Source organism: Ambystoma mexicanum, chromosome 7q (genome assembly GCF_040938575.1).
Source record: "Ambystoma mexicanum isolate Mex_15411 chromosome 7q, UKY_AmexF1_1, whole genome shotgun sequence".
NCBI classification, from domain to species: domain Eukaryota; kingdom Metazoa; phylum Chordata; class Amphibia; order Caudata; family Ambystomatidae; genus Ambystoma; species Ambystoma mexicanum.
Window position 1 is genome coordinate 747,614,592 of NC_090941.1, and position 27,798 is coordinate 747,642,389.

Below are 27,798 nucleotides of genomic sequence, written 5' to 3' on the forward strand. Positions count from 1 at the left end.
CTAAAACAGAGATAATATGAGAAGGGGGACAATGCGGACGCTCTTCTGGTGCGCTCCTTCGGGGAGAGAGGGCCGAGTGTTGGATTGAGTGGATTATGGATGCACAGTGATCGTTACACTCCACTAGAGGAGATATTGGACAGGAGTTTGCTGCATTCTATAAGGGATTTATATAATGTGGATAGGGTGGTGAATGAGCGGGAACCTGAAAGGTATCTGCAGGGAGTGTCCCTCCCCTAGTTAAGTAGAGAGGTTGTGATGGAGTTGGAGGACCCGATAACCCAGAGGGAAGTGCTGGTGGCCATTCAGGGAATGAAGACAGGGAGGGCACAGGGAGACAATGGGTACACGTGGGCTTTTTTAAAGCACTGGCTAGTGAACTAGTTCCCCACATCGTGAAACTCTATAACCACATATTGGAAACAGGAAGGACTCCCGGCTCTTTTAGGCAGGCATTGATATCGGTAATCTCGAAGGAGGGGATAGACCCGCATAACCTTAAGTCGCATCGGCCCATATCACTCCTAAATGTGGACACCAAAATATTAATGAGATTGTTAGCCTTCAGAATGGAGCGTGTTATGCCCTGCCTAGTACACTTGCATCAGGTGGGATTTATTTTGGGGAGACAGTGGGTTGATATACCTCAAAAGACGCTACACCTTATGGATGTTGCGAGCGGGCAGGGGCGTAACCCCATATTGCTGGCCCTGGACGCTAAAAAGCCTGTTGCTATGGTACATTTGGCCTTTTTGTATGCGGTCATGCACAAGTGCGGCTTCGGGCTGAGGACTCTGAATGGGCTCCAGGTGCTGTATACTAAACCTCTGGTGTGGCAGGCGGTTAATTGCACACTTTCTAGGGCGTTTGAGTTGCATAGAGGGATGAGGCAAGGCTGCGCACTCACGCCCCTGCTGTTTGCATTATCTCTAGAGCCATTGGGGTAGCAGTTATGGAGGACTCCCCAACTGGAGGGAATTTGGATGGGAGATAAAAAATTCAAACGGAGGTAATATGCAGATGATGTCCTTCTTGGGTTTCAGGGTTAATCGGCTGCAGTGTCATGGTCATGAAGTCAGGGGAACAGGCATGCAGGGGTCGCATGCACAGGAGACCTGGGTGGACACTGTCCTGGCACCTTTGGCACCAGGCTCATGAACAAAAGTAAACAAGAACATCAATTTAACACCAAAAAACTTTTATTATGCGTAGCGCTTCAGATGCATTAACCTTAAGCATTCCATCCATTAAGCAGGATGCATTAACCTTGAACATTCCATCTATTAAGCAGCCCCAAGTGTATTCTTGGGTGTGGCTGCTAATGGATTGCCTTCGCACATGCTCACTCTCTAGGAGTGGCAGGGTGTGGCTGGTAAGCCAGCCCTAATGGGCGTGCCCACGATCCCAGCTATATAAGCTGCCCCGATCCTCAAGACAGACGCTTTGCGTTATTCTGCACTTGCAAGCAGCGTAACGCTCACCGTCGCCCGAGATCAGACTTACCTTTGAAGATCCTGCTTCCTTGACATCCTGCTTCCTGCCAGCATACTTACCAACTGAGGGAAGCTGTTCTTACCTGTACATCTTCGGCGAACCAAGTATTCATCTTTACACTTTCCACAACGCCGAAATCTTCATCTTGGTACCGCAGCACGACATGCTCCATCGTCGACAGCAGCGCCTGCAAGGAAAAACAGAAGAGAAGGTTAGACATTGAAAAAACAGTCAGTTTAAGGTTGCGCTTTGCCATACTTCGCGCTTTTCCTTAAACCATCACTTAACTGCTGTCGAACATTGCGGTAGCATCCATCTTCCATCCGGCCGCGTCTCGCGTCTCTACTACCCACCGTAGATCCCCCTCAGCCGGGCTCAGATCCTTTTAACAAAGTTCTGCACAGGTTTCTTTCTGCCAGGCTCGAGCCTGTCTTTTACCTTTCACTTTATCACACACATTTTGTGGGTTCTTATTTTTCGGGTGACTCACGGTTCACCCTGGATCCCCCTGGATCCCCCTCTGCTGAGCTCAGATCCCTTCAAAACAATTAGTTTCCTCAGCCGGGCTCGGACCAATGTCAATTTTACATCAAGTATCAAAGACTTTCGAATGTGCACAGGGTTTGGCTTGACTCTTTGCAGGACCACTTGGATTTCACAATCTCTTTTAACGTATGCACCCTTTCGGTTGGATACCTAACAGAGACGTTCGAATGAGCACCCACGTGATGCCGGACCACTCCATTTACGGTATACAGTATCGGTTTTTATTTTCCAAGTTCATTCACTCATTTGCTGTCTTAATACTCTTCTTTATACAATGTTGCCACTTGCAATCTTGGTTTTCACACAGGCCGGTCTGGTATAAGTCTCCCCAACACACCGACTGTGCTGACTTCACTGCTGCTGCTTTGTTGTAGGAGCCAAGGACAGTACCACGGCAGCAAACGTCTCTCTCCACCTTGTCTATCGATGCAGGAGAGCACTGGGTACCTCTGACACACAATGCAGGATTCTTCTCCTTTAAATCCAGGTCTTATGTTTCCTACTCTAGAAGGCTCATGAAAGATGCAGTCTTTTGGTGAAAAGGTCAAGGGTGCTTCCTTCCTTGCAATCCTCTTCGGTCTTGCCGTCTTCTGCCTTCTATTAAACGACCATCTTGGAATTGCAGCTTCCTCGTGTGCTTTGCCCTGCTCAGAGTGTGCTTTGGTGCTCCCCCTTTTATACGTGTGGGAAAGTGTGATGAAAGTCAGGTGTGTGTAATGATCAGTAATTCCCTGACCATTGTAGTGGGACATTTCAGGTATACGGCTCGGGTGTTACTCTGTTTTTCTACATTTTATTTTATTATTAAGTGTTTTGGTTCAGACAAAAAAGTGTAAACCTTTCACTTCATACAAAAATCAGACAACAATGATAAAAGAAAGAAAAGTAAAGTCAAAAGAAACATTTCTCATACAAAGAGATAAGATTTGTGTTTTAGAGCAAATTTCATGAAAACATCACATCAAAAGAAGGGGGATAAATGTTCAGTATCCACCATCATAAGTGTGATATTTCTTTCAATTTCAGGGCAAGAAAACTGGTGAGAGCCAATATTAGGGTCTGCCCCTGGCCAACCATCAAGCTCGACAATACAAGTTCATTGACAATTTCCATCCCCAAATGGTTTCCCCTTTCTTTTTGCAGGGCTGGGCAATCACCTACCAGATGCTTAATGGTTTCTTTATTAGCCAAGTTCTTGCCAAATTCTTACAAAATCTACAGCTCTGATTGCTCGTGCCCTGCCCCCACTTACTCGTCCTTTCCAAAGTCGGGATTTGATTAAGCCTAGAACATAGGTAATTTGTCCTACATTTAGGACAAGGCAAAATGTGAACATACTTGGGGAGCTCCTCTCTTTTTGTGAGGAAGTTGCTGTATTCCGCATACATGCTATAAGTCCCCACCTGTTCTGAGGAGATCACCCATTCAAGTTTATGTATCTTGTTCTTAACAGTGGCCACGTTATCCGAAAGCTCTTCTTTTGTTGACCCTATCAAGGTAAGTGTTTCACTCATTTGCTCCTTGAATTTTTTAATGGAGGCCCCGGATGCTCTGGTTTGCTCTGCCCCCCAACTCTGATAGAGGGAGGTAGCTGGCGGGTTTAATCATTTTGCGTATTCCGCCATTTTCCTCGATTTGGCTCTAGTCCCCAATGAAATCAATCTGAACTCTTGCCTTATCACAGCGTTCAGGATAGAAGTGGACAGCCCCAATGTCTTCTTAAGCAACATTCCCTAGATGGTATTAACAAAGTCCCCTAATTCAAAAAGACAAAGATGCAAACCATAAAGTAAGGTAGCTCCCACAGTGGAAAAGTAGTATTGGAGGAGAGGGGGTTAAGGGAGAAGTGACAGTTGTGTATATACACTCTTCATTTTTGCCAACAGAGACAGGCTCTTGCCCCTAATCAGGAGTTTCCAGCTCTCCTTGGAATGTGTGTTGCTGACATGATAACCATCTTAGTTTCCACTCTTTCAAGGGAGTTGCCACCCACCCTCCATGTCATGGTTTTCGGGGTTCTCTTGTTGTGAAGAGTATGACCTTAGACTTCTGGCCATTCACTCTGAGGTTATTCTCAAGTGCATATTTTCCCTCACAGTGAGTTGTCCGTGAGAAACTATTTGTGTCGGAAGAGGGGAATTGAGTCCTTATGTATCCTATCTGGTAGGTTGGGGTAAAGGTGTTGTAGGGAAGGGGTTACTCCATATCGCTGTCCGGTGTCCCACTTCCACTCCCCGAAGATGCCTTCCAGCTGATCCTCCCGCATTGGTCCACCCCCAGGAACTGGATCCAAAAGCGATGGCCGTGTCCTGGCAACCTGGAAGACAGATCCCCAGGGACTAGCGGCTGAGACACCTTCAAGTTTCTCACACATCACAAGAAGACCATATAACTCCATCACAGTGTTGTAATTCTTTTTCTCGTCTTGTAATATGGATCTTTGGCATGCTCTGTTTGTTATTGTAGAGGATTTCTTGACTACCAAAGGATGCCTTGTATTTATGGTTGAAATATGTGACAATTATTTACAGTACTGTAAATGGATGGATGATACCCCCAGTGTCTGAAATCAAGCCCTCCCACTTCAGCTGTTCTCACTGTTGTTAGGCAGAATCCTGTGCAGTGCCCTTAGGGACCACTACACACAATTAAGCCTACAGATGGCCATACAAGTTTTACCTTTGGTACAGGCCTGTACTACTATGTCAGAGTGGTAGTAGTGGCAGAGCAGCCAGGCTTATCTCAAGAGTATATGAGCAGTAGCAGAGATTACTCAAAGGGACCACAATTACTGTGACTCAAGCAAACACTGACTCAAGGTTTCAGGCAGAAAAATCTAAGTACATGTATTTTTAAACCATTCATTATAAACACAACACTACTATTAAACTTAAACACAAACCACATGTCAAATATACTACAACTAATCAATTCACTTTATACAGTATGTCTGAAGGTAAGTACCCTGTGTTTGAATGAACCAGTGTTATGAACAAAACATGTTACCGTCAATACGATTGCGATCAGTTTTTGACAGTTCTGTCTACTAAATCACAGGCAATATTTTGGTTAGGCAGACAGAATCGAGAAACACTCAGAGACAAGAGTTCAAAAGTCAAAGGGCCGGAGCCAGGGTCAAGTGACACCGGGGGCCTGTTGCCGAAGATCACACAGTCAGATAGTTCACGATTCAACGTAGCCAAGAGTACTTCGATATTGTCAATGTTCGGAAGCAAAAGTTATAAGAAGGAGGGAAGACAAGGGCAAGCCTTGGAAATGAAGAAAAGGGGTTCACCCAGTTTCCTCAAACAGAACACAGTACCTTATTCTAATGGTGCAGCTGGTGCACTGGCAGTTGTTCCTGTTGGTTTCCCGCAGACCCACGATTCCTGGAGCTTCGTTGTGAAGGACGTCGTCTGAAGGGGGTCTGCACCACACAGGGATGAAGCCGGCAGCAGCGACAACGAATAAAAGGTGCGCTCCTTAAAAACAGGAGAGGCTCTTCAAATGGCTATCCGGACCACTACAGATGTGTGCAGCGATTTCGACCAAGGAAGAGGATCCTCTGGCTGTGGAAGATGAGCTGGTTATCCCCACCAGGCTCAAGGGAAGAAGACTCCGGACTGGATCTCCTCTTAGTCGTTGAAGGGTAGATAGCTCAGGACTGCAGCAGGGCTTCACCGGGATGGGGTAGTTGCAGCAGCCGTCGTTCTCTCCGCTTCTCTTCGGTTTCTTGTAGTTCCAGCGGCGACTCTCTGACTTCTAGCCCAAGAGACCTGCCTTTTATGCGCAAAACCCCCATTCTCACAGCCTGGCTGTCAATCACCCAGCAGGGGGGTTGTCCAGCCCGGACAACCGCCTCAGCCAATCATGGCAAAGTGTGACTTGGGTTTCCTAGGATACCCTGTGCAGGGGGTGACTACACCCCTCCCTCACATTCAGCCCACCTAGACACCCAGGCGCCTGGTGGAGGTCTTCTGAGCAGAAGACCGCCAAAAGACGGTGAACAAAGAAGGTGAACCTAGTTTGACGCGCAAAGTAAAACACAAGAAGGACTTTAACAAAAAAAAATGAGGAATAAACCCAACCGGAGCCAAAAGAAAGACAATTTGGTCAAGCGGGTTTATATTCGAGGCTAATATACTAGCCAAGAACAATACCACGTTTATCTAAAATAATCGCGGTAGAAAAGTTAGGGTAGATACCACTGTCACCAGCCAAGTCTAAATGTTAAAAGAGCGAAACAATGCTCTAAGAGGTAAAGATGAAAAGGGATACGAATTAACCCTTTCCAGTACTCAATGGAAGATGGGGTATACTGGATCTGTGGTAGATTGACTAAGTAAAGTTAATGGCAACTTTACCCTTTTCTGGGGGACTGTAGTCAGCCACAGAAATGGAGTCGGGGGAAGTCTCAAAGACAACCCTGTGTCAAGGCACTGAAGGTGCTCGGTGACACACAGAAAGAAGGGGGCTACTGAAGTGGTGTACTTCAGAGTCCACAATCATAAAAACAGAAAAATACACATGGCAAAACATAGGGAAGAGTGGGGGAAAAGCTCACACTCTTACCAAGTGGAAAACAAACTCCAGAAGTCCAGCAAAGCTGCTGGGGGACTCACTAGGTGAGGGAAATTAGCCATAAATGAGAATTCTCCCTAACAACTGTCCCATCACCAATAATGATTATTGATTTCTCTGGGAGTGCGTGACATCAGACTTCACAACAGTATAGTGAAAAATTGGCCAGTATGCCTGTCTAGAGTGATATGCTTATTTGTCAAAACAGTATATACTTTTTCTATTTGGAAGTATTATGTATCTACCCAAGGGAGATTTTGATACCAACGTTGGTTGGCTGGATGACTTAACTATGTCACCATACACTATGATAGAGCAACATTTGGAGAAGTAAGCAGCCATTGGTGCACTATTCAGCTAAAGGCCATTTACATATCTACTGCCATTGGTTGCAGTATGCTACCTGTCTGCAAATCTCACTATAATTGAGATTCTATGTTCTGAAGAAAGAGAAGATCTGAAAACATGCCATGTTCATTTTTTAAATTGATAGTGGCCAGCATGAATATACACCTCTGAACAAAAGTAATAACTATGCTGAACTTGTTGCTTTTGCTGCCAGATGGAAGGTAAGATTTTTTCCATTGCTTGCTCATTTCTATTTTATAAGAATGAAGACATCATGTATGCACTGAGCAGGTATCAGGAAAGGTTCCTAGTGCAAGCAACTTACATTATTCAGAACTTCATGGAATCCAAGTCCTCCCATCTTCTTGGTTCCCATTCGAGCAGCTAGCTGGTACATCAGTGGCAGAAACTTGTATGAAGGTATCTTCTGAGCATCTTGCTGTGTGTGATAAAAATTTAAAATAACCAATACGAACAGTTGCATTTAAACAAAACCAGCTCAAATGTGCACATTTGGACACCAACTGAAACCAACTGAAACGTCAATATTGTGAGTTGGTAGTCAAAATGTAACTCTGGTGAATCAGAAAAACATCAAATAGGACATGAATAAAGTGTATAGAGAATATAACATGAGATAGAAAGCCTCTCCTCATGCGGCCACAGCGCATGCCCTAAGGAGCTGCCCAGGGGGAAAAGATACAAACAGACACTGCATCATCCTTCATGTGTGTCTGCTGCACAGTGTTCGATTCCATTTTAATAATTATCTTGCGTTCCTTTCTACCCTTCATGTCTTCCTCCCAGCTCTTTCACCAATATTCTATTCCCAAAGTAGTCCTGGTTTGACTGGTTATTTTTAACTTATTTGTTTTTGTTTTCCTTGTAGGATCCCTTTGATCCTGATTGTGCATGAACTCACTGATCTGCTTTGCTGCATTTTCAGCTTCACAGTCTATCTGTTAAAAGATGGTGCCTGCTTCTCCTTCCTTGCCCCATACCACTGCGCTTTTTAGAATCCAAACCCTAGACATAAATTGCACTTACACATTTATACTCATCATCTGAATTTAGCAACTATCACAAATACATGGCTTACTTCACATGCAGCATAGCCTTAGCTTGTGCCGTTCTTGTTACAAAATCATCAAGAGAGGTTGGATTGCCATTCCTGGAGATGTTACCACTGTGCTATTTAAAAAACACACTTTCTGTGAAGTAACTGATTTTCTGAAGGGCTATCAGCCCCCCAACCCTGATCCTTTATTTGGAAACACTTTTGCAAAGGTGGCGACATACTTAGCCTTACCTAATGCTAAACGCTTTGTGTTGTGGGATTTAAGTATTTGGATTAATCAACCCTCATCACTCCATGTTGCGGCCATGTTGCCCAATCAGGAGAACCCAGTACTCCATCAGATTATTTGTGGGCCCAATTATCTGTCTCCATTAGATGAACAAATTATTTACCTGTGGTTAATGTTCTTTCTGATGGACAGCCTCCCCCTGCAGATTCCTCATCTTAACAATTGATCTGATACCTTGCGGTCTTGAACCCATGGGGTAAGCCCACAACAATGGTGATGCGATTGTGAGCCCACACAACTGGACAGGTGACACGATTTACAGAAAACTGGACCTTATTGATCATGCAGCCTACTTCAACCATCTGAGCAGCCACAACACATTTCCTGACCGCAACATCGCTGATGCGTCACCTTATGACCTCCTGAGTGCATCCTTCCAGCAAAGAATGCAAAAAGTGGTAGATGCCTCTGGGCCCCTCCTAGACAGGTTCAACAATACAAGCTCACAGACATTATAGAAAGGGAACTCGAAATAGAGACCGTCCTTCCCTTTATCCCAGCCGGACAGAGAAAGTAGGAAACTGGATGCCCTCAGGAAGAACATTTCGAAGGCTGGTAGTGTGGCCCTCAAAGCATCTGTTTTCTGTCTCTCGCTGTTCGAGGGCAGAGAAGGAAACACCAATCTGTTGGTGCCAGCTGTGGCTGCTTGGACCATGAAGCTTTCACAAGTAGGATGCCTGGATACAAAGAATGGTTTGTCCAACCAGTTTGCAGTTTTGTTCCTAGTCCCAGTTAACTATTGGCACCTAAGAAGGGGTTCATCATAGCATGGTTTTTGTGTCAGCAACCGCTGGATTAAATGGAAGGACAGTCTTTCTCTTTGGGGTTCCGTAAGATATTAGGTAAATTCTGAAGATGAAGAATCTGTGGGAGGATGCCATCCATTAGAATTACTTAACTCTCTGTAATGTCCCTGCCACAGATTCCTCTTCAATGATATCCATATCCCAGCGCTTCTGTTCTTTGGAAACTTTTTCACCACCAGGGTGTCCCGCGCGGTTCTGCAGCAGGTCCGTCTGACGCCTCCATGCATCCCGCACCGGAAGTGACGACGGGATCAATATAAGTAACTGCGCCACACCCCATGACCTCAGTTCCAACCTTTTTCTCTAGCACTCTGGTGCTGAGGAACCACAGAACCGATGGTGTACTAGATTGCCACAAGGAGGCCAGGTAGAGAGGGCGATGAGGAATCCGTGGCAGGAACATCCATCAGAAAGAACATTACCGAGAGGTAAGTAATTTGTTCTTCTAATGGATTCTTTCCTGCCAGCGATTCCTCATCTATGATAGACTCCCAAAGCAGTATGCAATCTGGAGGAGGGAAGAAGCAAGGACACCACTCAGACCAGAAAACTCTGGACGACTGTCCTACCAAATTGTGCATCATGACCCTTAAAGGAATCCAAACAATAATGCTTAGCAAACGTGATGCCCACGTCGCAGCATGGCAGATGTCCAGGACATGGACTCCCCTCTACAGGGTAGAGGTGGCGGCCACTCTTCTGGTAAAATGAGCTACAAACCCCCAGGCACATCCTTGCCAGCCAGATCACAGCATTCTGAAATGCAGAGAATGTTCCACCTGGACAGGGTCTGTTTGGCCACAGCCCTGCCAGCACGAGCACCAGCGTAACCAATGAAAAGCTGGTCATCTCAAGTACGGAAGACATATAACTTAAGGGCCCGTACTGGGCCTAGTCGATGAAATTGTACCTCTGTCTTGGAAGGGTGGGGGGGAGAGCACAAGGAGATGGATCTACTGAGAGAGAAGGAATATCGAGACCACCTTCGGTAGAAAAGAGGGTCTCACTCTCAAAGTCACCTTCTCTTTGGAAAGCATGAAATACAGAGGTAAAACAGACAACGCCTGGAGCTCACTCACCTGCCTCACGGGAGTGACAGCAACCAGGAAAATCACTTTAAGGGTGAGCAATCTAAGTGAATAGGAATAAAGGGGCTCAAACAAAGCACCCATTAGAACTGTCAAAACTTAACTCAAATCCCACGCCGGAACCACAAACTGGCGGAGAGGAAACTGGTTACACAAACCCGCAAGAGCGGCTTAACAGTGGAGATTACGAAAAACAAGCCCTGTCACAGGGACCTCTTGAACACAGAAATAGCAGCCAGTGACAATATGAAGGCCCACTTGGGACAAGGAAAGCAGAAAATCCAACAAAGGGGATAAAGGATCCATGCCCCTCAACCGGACCCAAACTGAAAATGTATGCCATCTACAGGCATAAATGGATGTAGTAGCAGGCCTCCGAGCTGAAAGGAGAACCTCAATGACGTTGTCTGACAAGTCCCACTCCTTGTATCTCAGCCTCTTAGAAGCCGAAAGTTCAGGCTGCTGAGATGCGGATGGAGGACCCACCCCTCCCATGGGAGAGGAAGACGACTCTCCTCGGAAGGCGCCAGGGAGGGCAGACGGATATGTCCAGCATTTCCGGATACCACGTTCTCCAGGCCCAATCCGGGGCGTTCAGGATAAGCGTGGTTCTGAGCAGACGTAGTGTCCTGAGGAGCAGTAGAATGACAGGGATTGGCAGGAACACATTAAGAAGGTCAAAAATCAACTTGACCTTCAAGGCATCCCCTAAAGCTCCCTGTCGAGGGAATTCCCTGAAGCATAACAACTCACACTTCCTGTTGACACTGGAAGCAAACAGGTCCACCAGAGGAGTCCTCCCAAAGAGAGAAGATCTCCTCCAGAACGTCCTGACAAAGCTCACACTTGTGGTAGGCCGAGGTCTGTCTGCTCAATGCATCCTCTGTGACGTTCTGCTGTCTGGCCAAATGAGCCGCCGTCAGGGAGACGCTGTTCTCTAGAGCCCAGAACCACAGTCTCATTGCTTCTCTACACAGAGGAAAGGACCCCACCCCACCTTGCTTGTTGAAGTAGTGCATGGTCACTGTGTTATCCATCAGGATCAGCCCACTCTTGCATTGTAGAAAGTGGAGGAAAGCGACCAAGGGCCAGCATGAGCGCTCTCAGCTCCAGCAAGTTGATGTGTTCCCGAGACTCAGCAGGAGACCACAGACAGCACACTAATATCTGAAAAGGGAGCACCCAACCAGTCAGAGATGCGTCAGCGACCACAGTTACCTGGGGCCAAGGTTGCAGAAACAACGCGCCCTTCAGCAAGTTGTCCTGCTCGGCCCACCATGCTAGATCCAGGGCCACTAGACTTGAGACCTCTAGAAGGTCTGATGTCTGGCCCTGAAAATGCACCATTGGCAACGAAGAAGCCACTCAAGAGATCTCATGTGCAGCCTCGCCTCTCGCATCACTAGGATCAGGAGGCCATGAGGCTCAAAAGGTGCAGGAAGGCTCAGGCTCAGACTCGTGTCTGTGACTGTAAGACACAGACCATCTGAAAAATGTTTGCCACTCGATCCTAGGGAAGAAAAGCTCTGCCCAGATGAGTGTCCAAGACTGCTCTGATGAATCGGAGAGACTGGGACAGCAGAACCTGAGTCTTTTTGAGATTCAGGGAAAAGCCCAAACTGCCCAAACGCCCTCTCTCCTGCGTCGAGCTGCTACCATTGCCAGCAGTTTGGGGAAAGCCCTGAGTGCTGATGAAAGACCGAACGGTAGGACCTTGAATTGGTAATGTTGGTGGCCTACTGTGAACCTCGGGTACTTCAGATGAATCGGCAACATGGTAGTAAGCATCCTGAAGGTCCAGGGAAAACAGCCAGCCAGTCGGTAGCAGCAGATCCAAAATGGGGCACAAGCCTCCGTCCACCTTGGGGACCAGAAAGTAGGTGAAGTACCACCCCCTGCTTCGTTCTGAGCGCTGAACCAGTTTGATAACGTTTTTTGCAAGAAGCTGACGGACCTCTTCCAGAAGGATAGGGTCCGGAGAAAGAGGGGTGGATCGAGGACAGTGGTCTTGTGGGTGTTGAAGAAAAGGACGGCAATACCCATGATTGATTACCTGCAGGGTCCAAGCATCGGTAGTGGTCTCTGCCTACTACTTGCCAAACAAAGATAGCCTTCCACCCACTGGTGACGGGAGTAGGAGCCAGTCACTGAGCTTTTGCGTCCTGTGAGGCAGAGGGGACACTGGCAACTGCGATTCCCCATCACTGCACACCTCCGTCTCTACCCCTTGGGAAGCATCTACCTTGGCCTCTTCACTTGGGAAGCGCCGACCTTGGCCTCTTCCTGGGGCGGTCTGCCTAATGCCCTTCTGGGTAAATGATGGAAAGGGGCGAAAACCATGGAAAGGGGCGAAAACCCCTGCATTGTGAGGAGGATTGTGTGGTAGGCTGCTGCACCGCGAGTCCGAAGGACCTGGCAGTAGCTTTAGATGACTGGACCTTATGGAGGGCATATGCCTTGGCTCCAAACAGGTTCTGGCCATCAAATGAATATCAAGCAACCTTGTCTGCACGTCGGGCGCAAACCTCGACATCCGAAGGCAAGAACAGCGCATGATCACAGTGCCAAGTAGCCATGGATCTGCCGATGTGCGGTGTGTCTAGGCTGGACTACAGCATCTGCTGTGCCGCCTCCTCAGCATCTGAGACGAGGGATAGAAAACCTTCCCACATCTCCCCTTCTGGGACATGCTCAGCCGCAATGGCTACAGCAGACCTGAGGCCAAAAGAGAAGTATCACAAAATCCAATATTGGACCAAGTGGGCCACTCAACCTGGACCAGAGGCCCGTATGCAGGATACACAAAAAAAGGCCAGGTGACTTTTTATTATTTCAAATTCTTTTTAGAAGCCTTTTAATTTAGCTAAGGCTAGCTCTCCTACCATCGCTAGGTACTCACGTGTGATGAGTGTGATGACTGTGCCTACTGGGAGCTTGTGTGCCGGCTATCTAGCGTTAGGGGATAGACAGAGAAAGCTGGCCCTAATTTATTTCACACTGCAATCTAAAGGAAGTGCAATAATTAATGTGTGGAAAACAAATTCCATACTAGAATAAAATCCGGAAATGCCGGAACAAAAAGTACAGAAGGGAGTGTAGTTTGCTTTTTATTACCCCCTACTCATCTGTTCATGTGTACAGCTTTACAAACAGCAAGAAAACGGTTAAATCATCAAAGACATCTGGCACAACATTTAAAAGGGAGCACCAATAATATGGTTCATCAGTGGTGAGTATTTAGCAGTCTGGTCTCGTGCAGCTCTAGAGTGACTTGCCACACAAGAAGACACACATGTGTTCGAGTCCTGAAGAAAGTGGAACAGAAGCAATAGGTATTTCTCTGAAACCGGTCGTCCATTTTTAGTACAGAATGTCTGAACACCAATCAGATGTCTTTGATGATTTAACCGTTTTTTTGCAGAGGGAAACACAGTATTTCTCCTTGAAGAGGAAAATTCTTACCACCGGAATAAAGGAAGAATTGGCCTATTGCCACTGTGATATATCTTGACCTACTAAGGATGAGAGGATAAACTCTAAAAGCGTAATCCAACAAAATGTTGTACCAAAAGAACAAGTCTTTTGTACCCCTAGAATCTCATATCCTCCCCAAGGACAAAGGTATGCCAAAAGGGATGACGGAAATGTGAGCTTTCCTGTCCCATCTGTCTTTAAAAAGGTCAAACCCTATAATCCCTTTTCTAATAACACCAAGGGAAGAACACTCACCCTTAAAACCTTTAAAGAAGAAACACACATTTCTCAAAAATGGACTACATGTCCCAGAGTTCCTCAGGGACTGTGAAGAAGAAGAGGGCTGAAGAGGCATGTAGAGGCCAAGGACAAGCAGGTAGGCTTGACAGCTTTGTACAGAGTCAGGCAATTATCTTTATGGGCCTATAGCTGAAGCCAATTACCCCACTTGAGGGGCATAAAAGGCTGCAGAGGGAGGAAGCCGTAGAAAGAAGCTGGAGCAAGAGTCAGAAGGTCAGCAGCAGTAGCAGAAGAAGGAGCAGAGCACAAGGCTGGCAGTTCACTAGGACGTGTGACCACAGAAGGGACGCCGGAGCAAAGGAAGAGCAGATTTCACCTGCAGGCTCTGAGTTGGTCCTGTGCTCAAACTTTATTTAGCTGTGGCTACATTGGAAGAGACTGGGAGGAACAGGCAATCTTTCCAGGTGCACCTAATTGCTGTGAATACAGAGCTGAACTCAAGCATCCAACCGAGGCCCGTGTGCAGAAGCAAGCCGAGGAAAACTGGAGAAAGGAAGACTCTCCATCATCAAGGCTGGATCGGAGACACCCGTGCTGTGAGGGGTGTGGGTCCCAAGAGTGCCTGTAGAAGTAGTAGCAGAAGAAGACCGGAAGTAGAAGCAGCCCGCAACCGCTGCGATTGTGGAGTCGGTGATGGTGAATGAAGCTCTGTACTCCAAATCATCAGGAATACCTTGCCGGCAACTGTACCCAGCTTACTTGAAGCTTGTGTGTAAGTAAAAAGCGAGTAAAGTTGTTCGCACCTGGGGAACTCACTATAACAAGGGAATTGCATCACGTGCTTGTTTCACCGAAGTGAAAGTGCTTGAGTTAACAGAAGGCCTTTCTTTTTCCTGTTCTTCAAATATCTGTTGCCCAACGGTGGCGTATCTACTATTAAGGAGAATGGTGCTGGTAAGCTTTGAAGAAGCAGTAGTTGACTTTCCCGTAGTGTTACAAGGCTATCTAACATCAAAGGGAGGTCGCACATATGAAACTGTGTTTCCCGATTCCTATTAAAGCATACCGCTGCCTGAATAAAAGGTAACACACACCTTTAAGTGGAAGTTTGCCATCAAACAAAATAGTGTGTACCTAAATGTGTTTCTACACAGAAACTTGCCTTTTGTAAAATTCAGAACACTTATTTAGAAGTCATAGAAGTTGCTGAAGTCACGAAGATAATATGCATTGCCCATGTCAGTAGACCAAGCCTTTCTGAAGTGAAACCAGCCCAATTAAGAACTGAACACATTTTTTTAAGGTTGTTGAATCCACTGTAAATCCAGAGGCCTCTGATACAAGGGTTGCAAGGTTATCCAAGGCTGGAAGAGAGGCAATACAGCTTTGGGGAATCTACTGGAAGGAAACAACAAGGTGTACATGAAGCTGGGGAAGGGAGTTGGGTGCTTGTCTTAATCTCTGGAGGTGAGACTGTTAAAGTTGAAAGAGAGAGAAACAATCTGGAAGCCAAGACAGATTTTGCGGTAGCTGCAAGACTGATAGGAGAGGCAAAGTGGCTGCCCTTTCTCATCATACAAGTAAGAAGTGTACCTTGGCAACCTGCAGAGGTCGAAGAGTCATGTTTAAGTTGCTTGAATACATTATAATTATCAAATTGAAGTAGAAGAAATTGAACTGTGGCTGTCTATAATTTTGTCAGAACATTAATTTGAATGTAGTAGAATCAGTAGCAGACTGTGAGGCAAAGGTGACTGCTCTCACAGTATCATTGGCAGAAGGGAGGTGCTAAGAGAGCAATTCCTCAGAAGAAACATCCTATTAAATTGTATTCAAGAAGCTGCAGAAATCACAAGAAGAGGAGTTGTTATTAAGCAGAAGAACAAGTTACTTAGCAACTGGTAATGTTCTTTGGGCTGGATGTTCCTCCAACGTATTCCACATCTTTGACATGTAATGTCCACAGCTGTGTACTTCTGAAACTTTTTTGGCAGAGGGCGTCCTGCGTCGATGACATTGGGTCGATGTCCCTCAAAGGCCTCCGTTGAGGGCGACGTCACCGGATGTTATAAATAGGACACACAGCACCCGTAGCCTGTTTTTTCCTCCATAACGTGTGACATGCACATATCCAATGCCTGCTTGACTGCACATAGCCTTGAGGGAACGTAAACTGCAATAGCATAGGAAATTCTCCAGAGGGGCAGTCTGAGAGGGCGATGTGGAATACGTTGGAGGACTATCTAGTCGAAAGAACGTTACCAGTTGGTAAGTAACTTTTTCTTCGAATGGACTGTGTCCTCCAACGTATTCCACATCTTTGACAGACTCCCAAAGCAATACCAGAAAATGGTGGAGGGAAAAGAATTTAGAAAACCCAATCAGATGGCAGAATAAAGATCCGCCTTACCAAAGGCCATATCTTGACCATGGAGCGTACACAGGGATCAATGTTTGACAAAGGTGCGGATAGAAGCCCATGTGGCTGCATCACAAATATTCCTAATAGGAACGCCCCGCTGCAGGGCTGTGGAAGTAGCCACGCCCCTAGTGGAATGAGCCTGCAACCCTTCAGGAGGGTCCTTGCCCGCCAATCGGTAACATTCAGTAATGGTGAGGATAATCCAACTGGACAAGGTCTGTCTGGTAACAGCCTGGCCCAATCGGTGTCCAGCATACCCCACAAAGAGTTGATCATCCACTCTGACCCTGGACATCCTAGAAATATAAAAGCTCAGAGCTCTCCTAGGGTCCAACCTATGAAGTCGCTCCTCTTCCTTACCAGGATGAGGAGGAGGATAGACAGACGGAAGAACCACTTTCTGGCTTAAATTAAATTCAGATACTTCCTTAGGTAGAAAGAAAGGACATACCCCAGTACAACCCTATCCTTGTGGAACACAGTAAAGGGTGGCTTAGATGAAAGTGCCTGCAATTCACTCACTCTGCGAGCGGAAGTAACTGCAACCAAGAACACCGTCTTGAAAGACAACAGTCTCAAAGGACAAGAGTGCAAAGGTTCAAATGGAGCACCCATAGGAATTTCAAGACCACATTCAAATCCCAAACCGGCAAATGGAACCGGGAAGGCAGGAACACAGTGAAATTGGGAAATCAAAGGAATCTTAAAATAAGAACATTCTTCAGACGAGCGCTTGAAGATAGACAGCACCGCCAGGTAACCTTTAATGGTACCTACTTGCAGGCCCCTGTGGGCCAAAGAAAGCAAGAAAGATAGAACCATGGGAATGGAACGCAGAAAAGGATCAACATTTTGTCCTCTGCACCAGTCGCAAAACTTATGCCAACGGCAACAGTACAGGGATTTTGTTGCTGGCCGCCTGGCCGAAAGCAACACCTCTATCCCGTCATCCGAGAGGTCCCAATCCTTATACCTCAACCTTTCAGATACCAAGCGTGAAGGCTGAGAGTCTTGTATTTTTTGTATTGTATTTTATTGAATTTATATAGCGTTTTAATCCAAAACGCTTTACAAGAGGAACAAGCAAGATACAACAAACATTAGATACAACAAGCATTAGATAACAAATTGAATCAAACCACAAAACAGTACAAGAAACAATTTACATTATAGAGGAGGATTGGTGAGAGAGACGAGGGATCAAGGTGTGAGAGGGAATAAGATGTATGAGTAGTGGTAAAAGCAGAAGTAAAAGAGGAAGCAAACAGTGAAAGGGAGAAGAATGGAGGAGATAAGAATTAGGGATGCTGGAAGTAGGGTAGGAGGGAGTAGAGTGGAAGGGTTTGGGAGGTGAGTGGAAGAGATAAGATTTTAGAGAGGTGCGGAAGGTGGGGTAGGAGTGAATGGAGCGGATAGAGAGGGGGAGGCGGTTCCAGTGGAAAGGAGAGAGCAGATGGAAAGAGCGGAAGCAGGAAGGGGCGCAGGGGGGAGGAGGAGAGAGTAGGAAGAGATCAGCAGATTGGATAGAAAACGAGAAGGAGTATAGAAAGTGAGGAGCGAGGAAAGGTGGGGGGGGGGGCAATACCATAGAGGGATTTGAAGACTAGGCAGAGGAAGTTGAATTTGAGCAGGGCGGGGAATGGGAGCCAACCTAGAGAGGTAAGAGAAGAAGAGATGGAGTCATGAGGTGAGAGAAGGCAGAGGGAGCGAATAGCAGAGTGGTAGACAGATTTGAGTGGGGAGAGGTGAGAGGAGGGGAGTCCAAAGAAAAGAGTAGAGCAGTAGAAAGTCTGGAGAAGATGAGGGAGGAGATTAAGAGTTTAGTCGCGTGAAAGATTAGGAAGGGTCGAATTTTACGGATGTTGTAAAGGTGAAAGCGGCAACCTTTGGCAGTAAGAGAAATGTGGTGAGATAGAGAGAGTTGTGGGTCAATGTAAACACCAAGGTTACGGGAATGGGGAGAGAAGGAGAGTTGGGAGGGGGAAATAGAATGAAAGGGGGAGGGGAGGGAGAGTGTTGGCAGGGAAGAATAGGACTTCAGTTTTGTCAGCATTGAGAGTAAGGAAGTGAGAGGACATCCAGGATTTAATAGCAGAGAGACAGGAAGAAAGCTTATGGTGGATGTCGGGAGAGAAGGAGGAGAAGGAGAGGAAGAGCTGGGTAACATCAGCATAGAAATGGTGTGAGACACCAAAGGAGGAGATGATAGGGGCAAGGAAGGAAGTGTAGACTGAGAAGAGAAAGGGGCCTAGAACAGGACCTTGAGGGACGCCATGGTTAAGAGGGAGGGTGCGAAAGGTGGAGCCACCCCAGGAGACAGCAAAGGTGCAGTTGGAAAGATAAGAGGAGAACCAGTTAAGAACAGAGTCTTTGAGGCCAAAATAGGAGAGCGAGTTAAGGAGAAGAGGATGGTCCACAGTTTCAAAAGCAGCAGAGAGCTCAAGGAGAATAAGAATAGAGGAATGTTTAGAGTAGCTTGCAGAAAGGAGAGAGTTGAGAACAGAGATGAGGGCAGGTTCAGTGGAGTGCAGAGGGCGGAAACCAGAATGGGTTGAGGGAAGGAGAGAGTGGTTGGAGATGAAGGAAGAAAGTTGAGAATATACCATACATTCAAGAAGTTTAGAGAGGAAAGGAAGGAGAGCGATGGGGCGATAGTTGGATGCAAGGTGGGGATTAGCAGAAGGTTTTTTGAGAATGGGAATGATCCTTGCATGCTTGAATGGAGTAGGAAAGGTGGAAGTTGAAAGGCAGGTGTTGAAAAAGAAGGTGAGATAGGGTATGTGGAGGGGGTAGATTTTAGGAATGAGGGGGTAGGAATGGGGTCGGTGGGAGAAGCTGTAGGATGAGTTTTAGAAAGAAGGAGGGTAACATCGGATTGAGTGACATGAGTAAATGAGGACATGGAAAAAGGTGGGGGAGGAGGACGAGGTGGAGGAGAGTAAGAAGGGGAGGAGAGGATAGTTTGGCATAGATTGAGGACTTTGGTAGAAAAGAAGGAGGCAAGATCCGAAGCAGAGAGAGGAGAGGCAATGGAAGGATCTGGGGTAGCTGGAGAGACAAGTTGGCATAAGGTTTGAAAGATGCAGCAAGGGTGAGAGGATTGAGACTGGAGAAGTGCAGAAAAGTAGGTGCATTTAGCGGGGTTGAGGCAAGTGTCTTAGAGGGTGTGATAGGAGAAGTATGCTGTTTGGTTGGAGGGTGTGGGGTGTTTGAGCCAGAGCCGTTAAAGGCGCCTGAGAAGGCGGCGCATGAAGGAGAGATGAGATGAGAGCCAGGTTTGAGCAGGTCGGCGGGAAGGGCAGAACGAGGAGAGAGGGTAACGAAGATCAAGAGTAGAAGTGAGAGAGGAGGTTAAGGTGGAAGAGGCTTCAGTAGCTGAAAGAGAAGAGAAGTGGGAGGGGGGAGGGAAGAGGAGCAGGATGCAAGGAATAGAGAAGGGTTGAAGTTGCGTAGATTATGCCGGGAGAAGTAAAAAGAGAGAAGGAGTGGTCGGAAAGATAGTTGGGTAGGGTAGATATAGGAGAAGCAGTGAAAGAGGAGTTAAAGATGAGGTCGATAGTGGAGCCAGGCTGATGAGTAGGAGGGGATGGGAGGGGGGAGAGAAGGTAGGAGTCAAGGATTGATAAGAGAGGAGAGGTGGGAGGGATAGAAGAGAGATGGAGATTGAAGTCGCCAAGTACAAGTAGAGGAGAAGGGCATGGTAATGAAGCTGAGGAGATGGTCAATGTCCTCATAGAAGGTGTCAACAGGGCCAGGGGGGCGATAGATAATGAGGAATGAAATAGCATTGGGAGAATTAAAGATTTTGTACATGAATTCAAAGGAAGGTATAGTAGATAGCGAAGTGGGAGAGGGAGAGGTGGTAAAGTGAGGGCGAAAAAGAAGGCCTAGACCACCTCCGCGGCCTGAGGAACGAGGGGCATGTTCAAAAGAAGACGAGGATGAGGTGAGGGAAGCAGGAACTGAGGTTTTGTGGGGAGGGATCCAGGTTTCTGTGATGCAGAGAAATTGGATGATGAGGCGTAGGAAAAAGTCAAGAACAGCCGTAGTTTTGTTGCAGATCGATTTGGTGTTCCAGAGGGCAACATCAAAGGCATTGGACGTATTAGTGATTTGAGGGTAGATGAGGTAGCAGCGCTGGATTGAGGTGTTTGGAAGTGGGGCAGAGTGGGTAAGGGGGGTGGTGGGGAGGTTGAGAAAGGAGATGGCCATGATGAGTAAGCAGAGAATTTTAAGGGGGGAGAGGGGAAGATGGGAGGGAAGGGGAGAGGAACGGCACTGTGATGAGGAACAGAGCATAACAGAGAGCAAGCAGCAGGCAGTGAGGAGGTGGTCAGTGAGTCGGGAGGTTGCCTATGGGAGTATTCCTGAGAGGGAAAGGGACTGGGAAGATGCAGTGGTGATGGACGGGCTAGGGAATACGTAGCAGACCGGGTGATAGGTCGAAGGTTCTGGCGGGAGGACGCAGAGATCAGGTGGATCAGGCTTCACAGACAATAGTACAATGAGGCAGGGAGATCAAAGTGATGATTGGAGGGAGATGGAGAGGGCGCCGAATCCAGGGGGGTTACAGGAATTACAGAAGGAGTATTCCAGGGGCAGGAAGTCCAAGGTGCAGGTGGGATGAGCAGGAGAGGGCACAGAAGATCGGGTGGATCAGGTACCACTGTACGGAGCACACAGGGTGGAGAATGTGTTCCAGAGGGAGCAGAGCAGCGAGGTGGCAGCCGAGTCCGAGGTGAGCTGGAGAGGCAGGACAGTCAGTGAGAGCAAGGGAAGACGCACAGGAGTGGGCCGATGGAGGGAGGGCCCAGCCACCTGCAGGATAGGAGCTGGGAGAAGACAGCAGGAGAACACACATTAATGGTAGGGGCAGGCGACAATATAGCACTCCATTGAAGTGGGCTTCTGTAACAATGAAGGTGGACCAAGCTTCAGGTAGTATACCGCAGGCAAGCGGGGGAAGCAGGATCCTGGGGACAGTGTGAGGGGAGGATCTGTGGAGCAGGCAGTGCAGACAAGAGCGCCCAGGAAGGGGGTAAACCCCCAGCAGGATCTGTGGAGAAGACAGCGGTCACAGCACAGTCAGCGACAGCCAATGATGGAGAGTGGAGGCCAGGGTCAAGAGGAGGACCTCCAAGGAGAAGGATGTAGGGCCAGAAAGCCCAGCAAGGAACAGCAGCGTCAGGAGGTTCGCCAAGGGAGAGTCAGCGACAGCTAAATGTGCAAAGTGGAAGCTGGGCTCACCGGTTGAAGCGCTGAGGAGACAGATTTAGAGCCGGCAAACACAGCACACAGCAGGCACGGCAGGAGGGCTGCCAAGTAAAAGCTGAAATCCAGCAGGAGCCGCAGAAAACAGCAGGGGAATAGATGAGAGCGATGAATGGAGGCCGTGCCCCCTGCTAGGGCCTCAGGAGACAGCTGCAGGGCAGGGGAGTGAAGATCGAAGTAGCTGTAGCCACAAAGGGCCACCAGGAGAGAGTAGCACCCCAGGCAGGAGCAGCAGCGATGACAGCGGCAGTGGCAGGGGCAGTGAGAGCCACAGTGCAGGATGGCGTGGTGTAGCAGTGGGATCAGTGGCAGCGATGAATGGATGCTGTGACCCCTGCCAGGGCCTCAGGAGAGAGCTGTAGAGCCGGGGAGAGCAGCTCTGATCAGCCGCGACAGCAAAGGGCCATTCAGAGTGAGTCGGACACCTGGCAAGGGCAGCAGAGTCGATGACAGCGAAGAAGGGAGGCCGCGCCCCCTGCCAGGGCTCCGGGAGACAGCTGTGGAGCCGGGGAGTGTAGCCCAGAAAAGCAGCGACTGAGAAGGGCTGTCCGGAGAGAGTCACACACCTGGCAAGAGCAGCGGAGTCGGGGACAGCAACAAATGGATGGCGCGCCCCCCATCAGTGCCCCAGGAGGCAGCCTTGGAGTCGGGGAGTGACCCAGCAAGAGGAGCGGCGAAGACAGCAGCAGCAGCAAGGGGTCCAAATGTGGGAAGGAGGCTGTCACCCTGGCAGGACAGGAGAGGAAGCAGCAGCAGGGCCGCGCAGAGCAGCAAAGAGCGGCCGTGAGGAGGAAGGGCCATCCAGAGAAGGCAGTCCACGACAGCAGGGCCAGCCGCCCCAGGAGCAGGCCGGAGGAGGGGGGGTACAACTGCAGCAGCAAATCTGGAGAATGGGCCGAGGCCGCCAGAAACGAACCGCGCAGACTTGAGTGGGTGATGAGAGCTGCAGCAGGCAGACGTGGAGGGCACAGCAGCCCGGAGCAGAGGGATCATGCAGGAGCAAAGCCAGGAGTGGTCGCCGAGAGGGAACAGTCGCCAAGAGTCCAGGTGAGAGGGGATCCAGCGAGGATCAAGGGAGCCAGGAGGAGGCCGCCATGTTGCCGCCTGAAGGCAGGAGGAATGTTGAACGAGGCAATCAGGTAGAGAAAGGTTGAGTATTCAGGAATCAAGGCAATCCAGTGGAGCAAAAGGCTGTTAGAGAGCGAAATATGGAGTTTTGTAGTATAAATTGTTAATAATACAGCTTTCGGGGGGTTTCAATCAGACTGATGAAGGGAGACGTCGGATCAGGCAACCGATGCTTGTGCGCCCCCTGGTGGTGGTCATGACCTCTGGATTGAGAACCCGACCCCCCCCCTCGCGTGAGAGCAGATCCTCTCAGTAGGGAAGGCAGCATGGAGAGCAGATGGACATTTCTAGAAGGTCCAGGTACCAAGCTCTCCTGGCCCAATCCTGAGCAATGAGGATCATGTGGGATCCGAACCTCCGCAACCTCCTTAACACTTGAGGGATGACGGGGGCCAGAGGAAACGGGTACAGAAGTTGGAATTATCAATCCACGCCGAAGGCGTCTCCTAAGGCTCCTCTCGGAGGAAATTCCCTTGAGCAGAATCTGTCGCATTTCCGGTTGGCACTGGTCACGAAGAAATCCACTTGTGGGGTTCCCCAAAGGGCGAAGATCTCCAGAAGGACTTTCTAAGCCAACTCCACTCGTGAGAGACTGTGCTCTGCCTGCTCAGAGCGTCCGCCGCCGCATTCTCCTCTCTGGCCAGATGAACCGCAGAGAGTGATATTCCCTGCTAGATTGCCCAGAACCAGAGCTGCATCGCCTCTCTGAACAACGGGAGTGACCATACCCCCCCTTTTTGTTGAGGTCATGCATGGCCACTGTATTGTCCGTCATGATCAGGACACACTTCCCCCGCACAGATGGCTGAAAAGTCTTCTGGGCCAGCCTGATGGCCCGCAGCTCTAACAGGTTGATGTGGAGTTTGGACTCCGACGGAGACCAATGACCGCTGGCGGTCAAATCTGAAACTTGTCCACCATCTGCACAATGTGATGAGCCCTCACCTTGGGAGGCGAGCACTTAAGGACGTGTCCAACACTGCCCCCATGTACTGGAGCTGTTGGGAAGGTGTCAGATACGACTTTGTGAAATTGAGGGAGAAGCCCAGCTTGTGGAGGGAGCGGCAGGTGAGACCGAGATGATCCATCGCTTGCTCGGGAGAACACGCACGGATCAGCCAGTAGTCCAGGTAGGGGTAGACGTGAATCCCCCCTCGCCTGAGATACGCTGCCACCACCACCATTAGCTTGGTTAAAACCCTCGTGCGGAGGTCAATCCGAATGACAGGACCCGAAACTGAAAGTGTGAGTCGCCAGCTGCAAACCTCAGGTACTTTCTGTGCTTTGGATGAATCGGCACATGAAAGTAAGCATCCTGTAGGTCCAGAGACACCAACCAATCGTGAAGTTGAAGGGCCTGGAGGACTTGCGAAAGAGTGACAATCTTGAACTTGTGTTAGGGAGAATTCTCTGTATAGGCTAATTTCCCAAACCTAGTGAGTCCCCCAGCAGCTTTGCTGGATTTTTGGGGTTTATTTTTTTCTCCTGCTAAGAGTGAGACTCTTTTTCTCCCCCTCTTAGGCATGATTTGAGAATGTCCTTTGACTTTGTATTGTGTTTTATGGGCTATGGGGTCTTCTACTCAATAGGGCTTCATGTGTTTTTGGTATATGTGTTACACAGCACCCTCAGTGCAGTACCACAGGGGTGTCATAGTGACCCCCAAACATAGACTTTACTAGTCTTAAATTGTGAACAGAACAAGTACAAACCATCATATTGTGGAAGTACTGGTAGGGGTAATTCGATTGCCCCTGGGTCTGTTTTTCAAGGGGGTACTGTCCAGTCCCCCCTTGTCGTGTTTCTGGCTGGTGGCAGTGGTTACCACGCGATTCCAATGGGATTTTCCCATTCATTTTAAACGCACCCATTTTTTTGGTGCAATGTTAAAGATACCGCCTGGTTATTTATTTAATATTTATTCCCCGGTTGGGTCTTTTTGCCAGGACTTCGTTTTAAAATGGCATTTGTGTTCGCCTCTGTAACTCCAACCCAAGTCGAGCCCGTTGTTCCACTTTTGGCGGGCTTCTGCACAGAAGCCTCCAAAAGTGGTTCCACTGTGTCTGGGTCTACAGGATGTGTGGGAGGGGGGAATAGGCACCCTGGACTGAGTTGTCTCGGCAACTCAAGTCGCACTCTTGTGTGATTGGCCCAGTGGTGAGCCGCCCGGCTCACCACTTAGCATGTTTGAGTGACAGCTAGGACTGATGAATGGGGGTTTTCTGCATAAAAGCAGGGCTTTCGGGACTGGAACTTCAGAAGTCGCCACAGGACCTAAAGAATCCGAAGAGGGAGAAGCTGAGCCGACCTGCAACGACGACACCACCGGTGGAGCCTGTTAGGCAGAAACCTGTGCAGTTCCCTTTGAGAACACTGCAAAAGATTTAGGACTACAGGTGTTAGCAGTAAACCCACTTGGTAGCAGTCTGTACCACCCAGATTTACCTGGTAGCTGTGGCTGAGCAGTCAGACTTCCCTCAAGAAGAGTTATGCAGTATGCAAAGTATACACAATAGGCACTCAGATACAATAATACAAGCAAACACTGACCAGAGCTTTGGTACCAAAGTATATAATCATTTATTTAAAAACACACTGTTTTAAACACTCCAGCACTCTTATTGTAAAACACTCTAAACACAGTTACTATTATAATATATACAACCCTTATTCCTTATCAGATAAGTCTTAGTTAACACCACTTATTTCCATACAGAGGTGAGCGCTTAACTATAGATGGCACTCCAATAAGTTCATGAAGAAGGGAGGGAAAAAGACAGAATATGGAAAGATACACCACTCTAAGATTTAGGAACACTATTAGCAAGGTAGAAGAGCAAAAGTCACTTGTGAGCCAAAGTCCATAGGCTGGGCCCACTCTTGGAGAGAGCAGAGCACAAATGCGCCCAAGATCACACAGTTACACTAGGCTTAGAAAGTCTTGCAGAGAGTTTAGAGAGGCTCAGAAAAGTTTAGCCAGGGTGTCCCAGGCTAACCCAGGTTCGAAAGCCGGGGGCTAAATCTACCCCGTACAGTCAGTGGCAAGGGAAGCCAGGCGGGGCACGGTACCTTAAGTGGGAAGGATCCTCCAGCGGTGGCAGTTGTTCCTGGCAGCGGGTGCAAGTCTCTGCGTCGTCCAGGGGAAGAGAAGATCTCAACTTGGAGGAAAGCTGACGGTCGTTGCACTGCCAGGGAAGAAACCAGCCGCAGAGTTTTCCGGTTAAAGGTATTACCCTTTATTTCGCGGTCGTGGTAAAACGTGGTATCCCGGTTGCCGGGGTGCTTGGCACAGGCAAGGCAGCCACGAGATACGTCGGGAAGGCGAAAAGACGGTGAAACTGGTTATCCCCACCAGTCAAAGGAAGAAGACTCTCCGGCGGGAGATCTCCTCTGTCGTTGGGAAAAGTGGTGAGACGGTCCAGCAGGGCTCCACCGGTGGTGTCGTCGTGGAAGGTCGGCTCAGCTTCTCCCTCGTCTCATTCTTAGGTCCTGTGGCGACTTCTGAAGTTCCAGTCCCCAAAGCCCTGCTTTTATGCAGAAAACCCCCATTCACTCAGCCTAGCTGTCACTCAAACATGCTAAGTGGTGAGCCGGCCGGCTCACCACTTGGGCCAATCAGGACGGAGTGCGACTTGAGTTGCCTAGGCAACTCAGTCCAGGGTGCCTAAATCCCCCTCCACCCCTCCTAAGTACCCCAGACAGAGTGGCACCACTTTGGAGGGCTTCTGTGGAGAAGCCCGCCAAAAAGTAGAACAAAGGGCTCGAGTTTTGGCAAAAAAATACCAACCGGAGAATTAATAATTATTAAATAAACCGGCGGTATGTTCGAGGCTATCGTAATTAAATAAATAAAGATAGTAGCCTCAAACAATGGGAAAATCCCATAGAGAAATATTCGCGGTTGAATATAAAAAGAAGTATCCACTGCCACCAGCCAAAACTCGATCAGGGGGGACAGAGACGTGCCCCCCTCGACTAACAGACCCCGGGGCAATCGAATTGCCCCAGCCAGTACGTCCACAATATGATGGTTTGTACTGGTTCTGTTCAGAATTCAAGACTAGTAAAGTCAATGGTGACTTTACATGCCCTGGGAGACAGTAGTCAGTCCCAGGGTATGAAGTCTCTACTGGGGGGTCACTATGACACCCCTGTGTTACTGCACTGAGGGTGCTGTGTAACAAACATCACAAAAACACATGAAGCCCTATGGAGTAAAAGACCCCATAGCCCATTAAACACATCTAGAGTCAAAGAAACACACTCAAATCATGCCCAAGAGTGAGGGTAAAAGAGCCTCACTCTTGGCAGGAGAAAAAAAATAACCCAAAAAAACCAGCAAAGCTGCTGGGGGACTCACTAGGTTAGGAAATTCAGCCTAAACAGAGAATTCTCCCTAACAGAGCCCTGCTGAACAGACTCACCACTTCCCAACGACAGAGAAGATCTTCTTCCAGGGGAGTCTTCTTCCTTTGAGCTGGTGGGGTTAACCAGTTCGCCCTCTTTTTCGCCTTCCTGGATCGTCTCGTGGTCGAATCGCCCATGCCAAGCACCCCGGCGGCCGGATAGCCACACTTCACCACTACCGCGAATAAAAGGGTAGTACCTTTTAACTGGGAATCTCTGCGGCTGGTTTCTTCCCTGGCAGTGCAACGACCTCCAGCTTTCCTCCACGTCGAGATCTTCTCTTCCTCTGGATGAAGCACCGACTTGCACCCGCTGCCAGGAACAACTGTGCCCGCTGGAGCTTTCTCACCATTTCAGGTACTGTGTCCCGCCTGGTCTCCCTTGCAACAGACTGTCCAAGGTGTCCCGTAAATCCTTGACTCTCTATCCTGGGGTGACCTCGGACCTGTTAACTAACTTTTCTGAACTGATCTAACTCCTTTTTGAACTATCTGCAAAGACTTTTAAAGTGTACTTCAACTGTGTGATCTTGGGCACATTCCGCCTTGCTCTCTCCAAGAGTGGGCCTGGCCTATGAACTTTTTGCTCTACAGTAGACCCTGCCTTTATTGACTTGCTGTGGTTCT

The 27,798-nt window shown here is 48.4% G+C and overlaps 1 protein-coding gene across 2 annotated transcripts in view; it reads right to left on the reverse strand.

Annotated features, from left to right (window-relative positions):
* ATM (ATM serine/threonine kinase) overlaps positions 1-27,798 on the reverse strand; it is a 3,046,976-nt gene that overhangs the window by 395,449 nt on the left and 2,623,729 nt on the right. For both annotated transcript variants that reach the window (XM_069640412.1, XM_069640413.1), the window contains one exon: positions 7,295-7,408. In XM_069640412.1, coding sequence (XP_069496513.1) covers positions 7,295-7,408 — 114 coding nt within the window. The remainder of the gene's footprint in view (positions 1-7,294; positions 7,409-27,798) is intronic.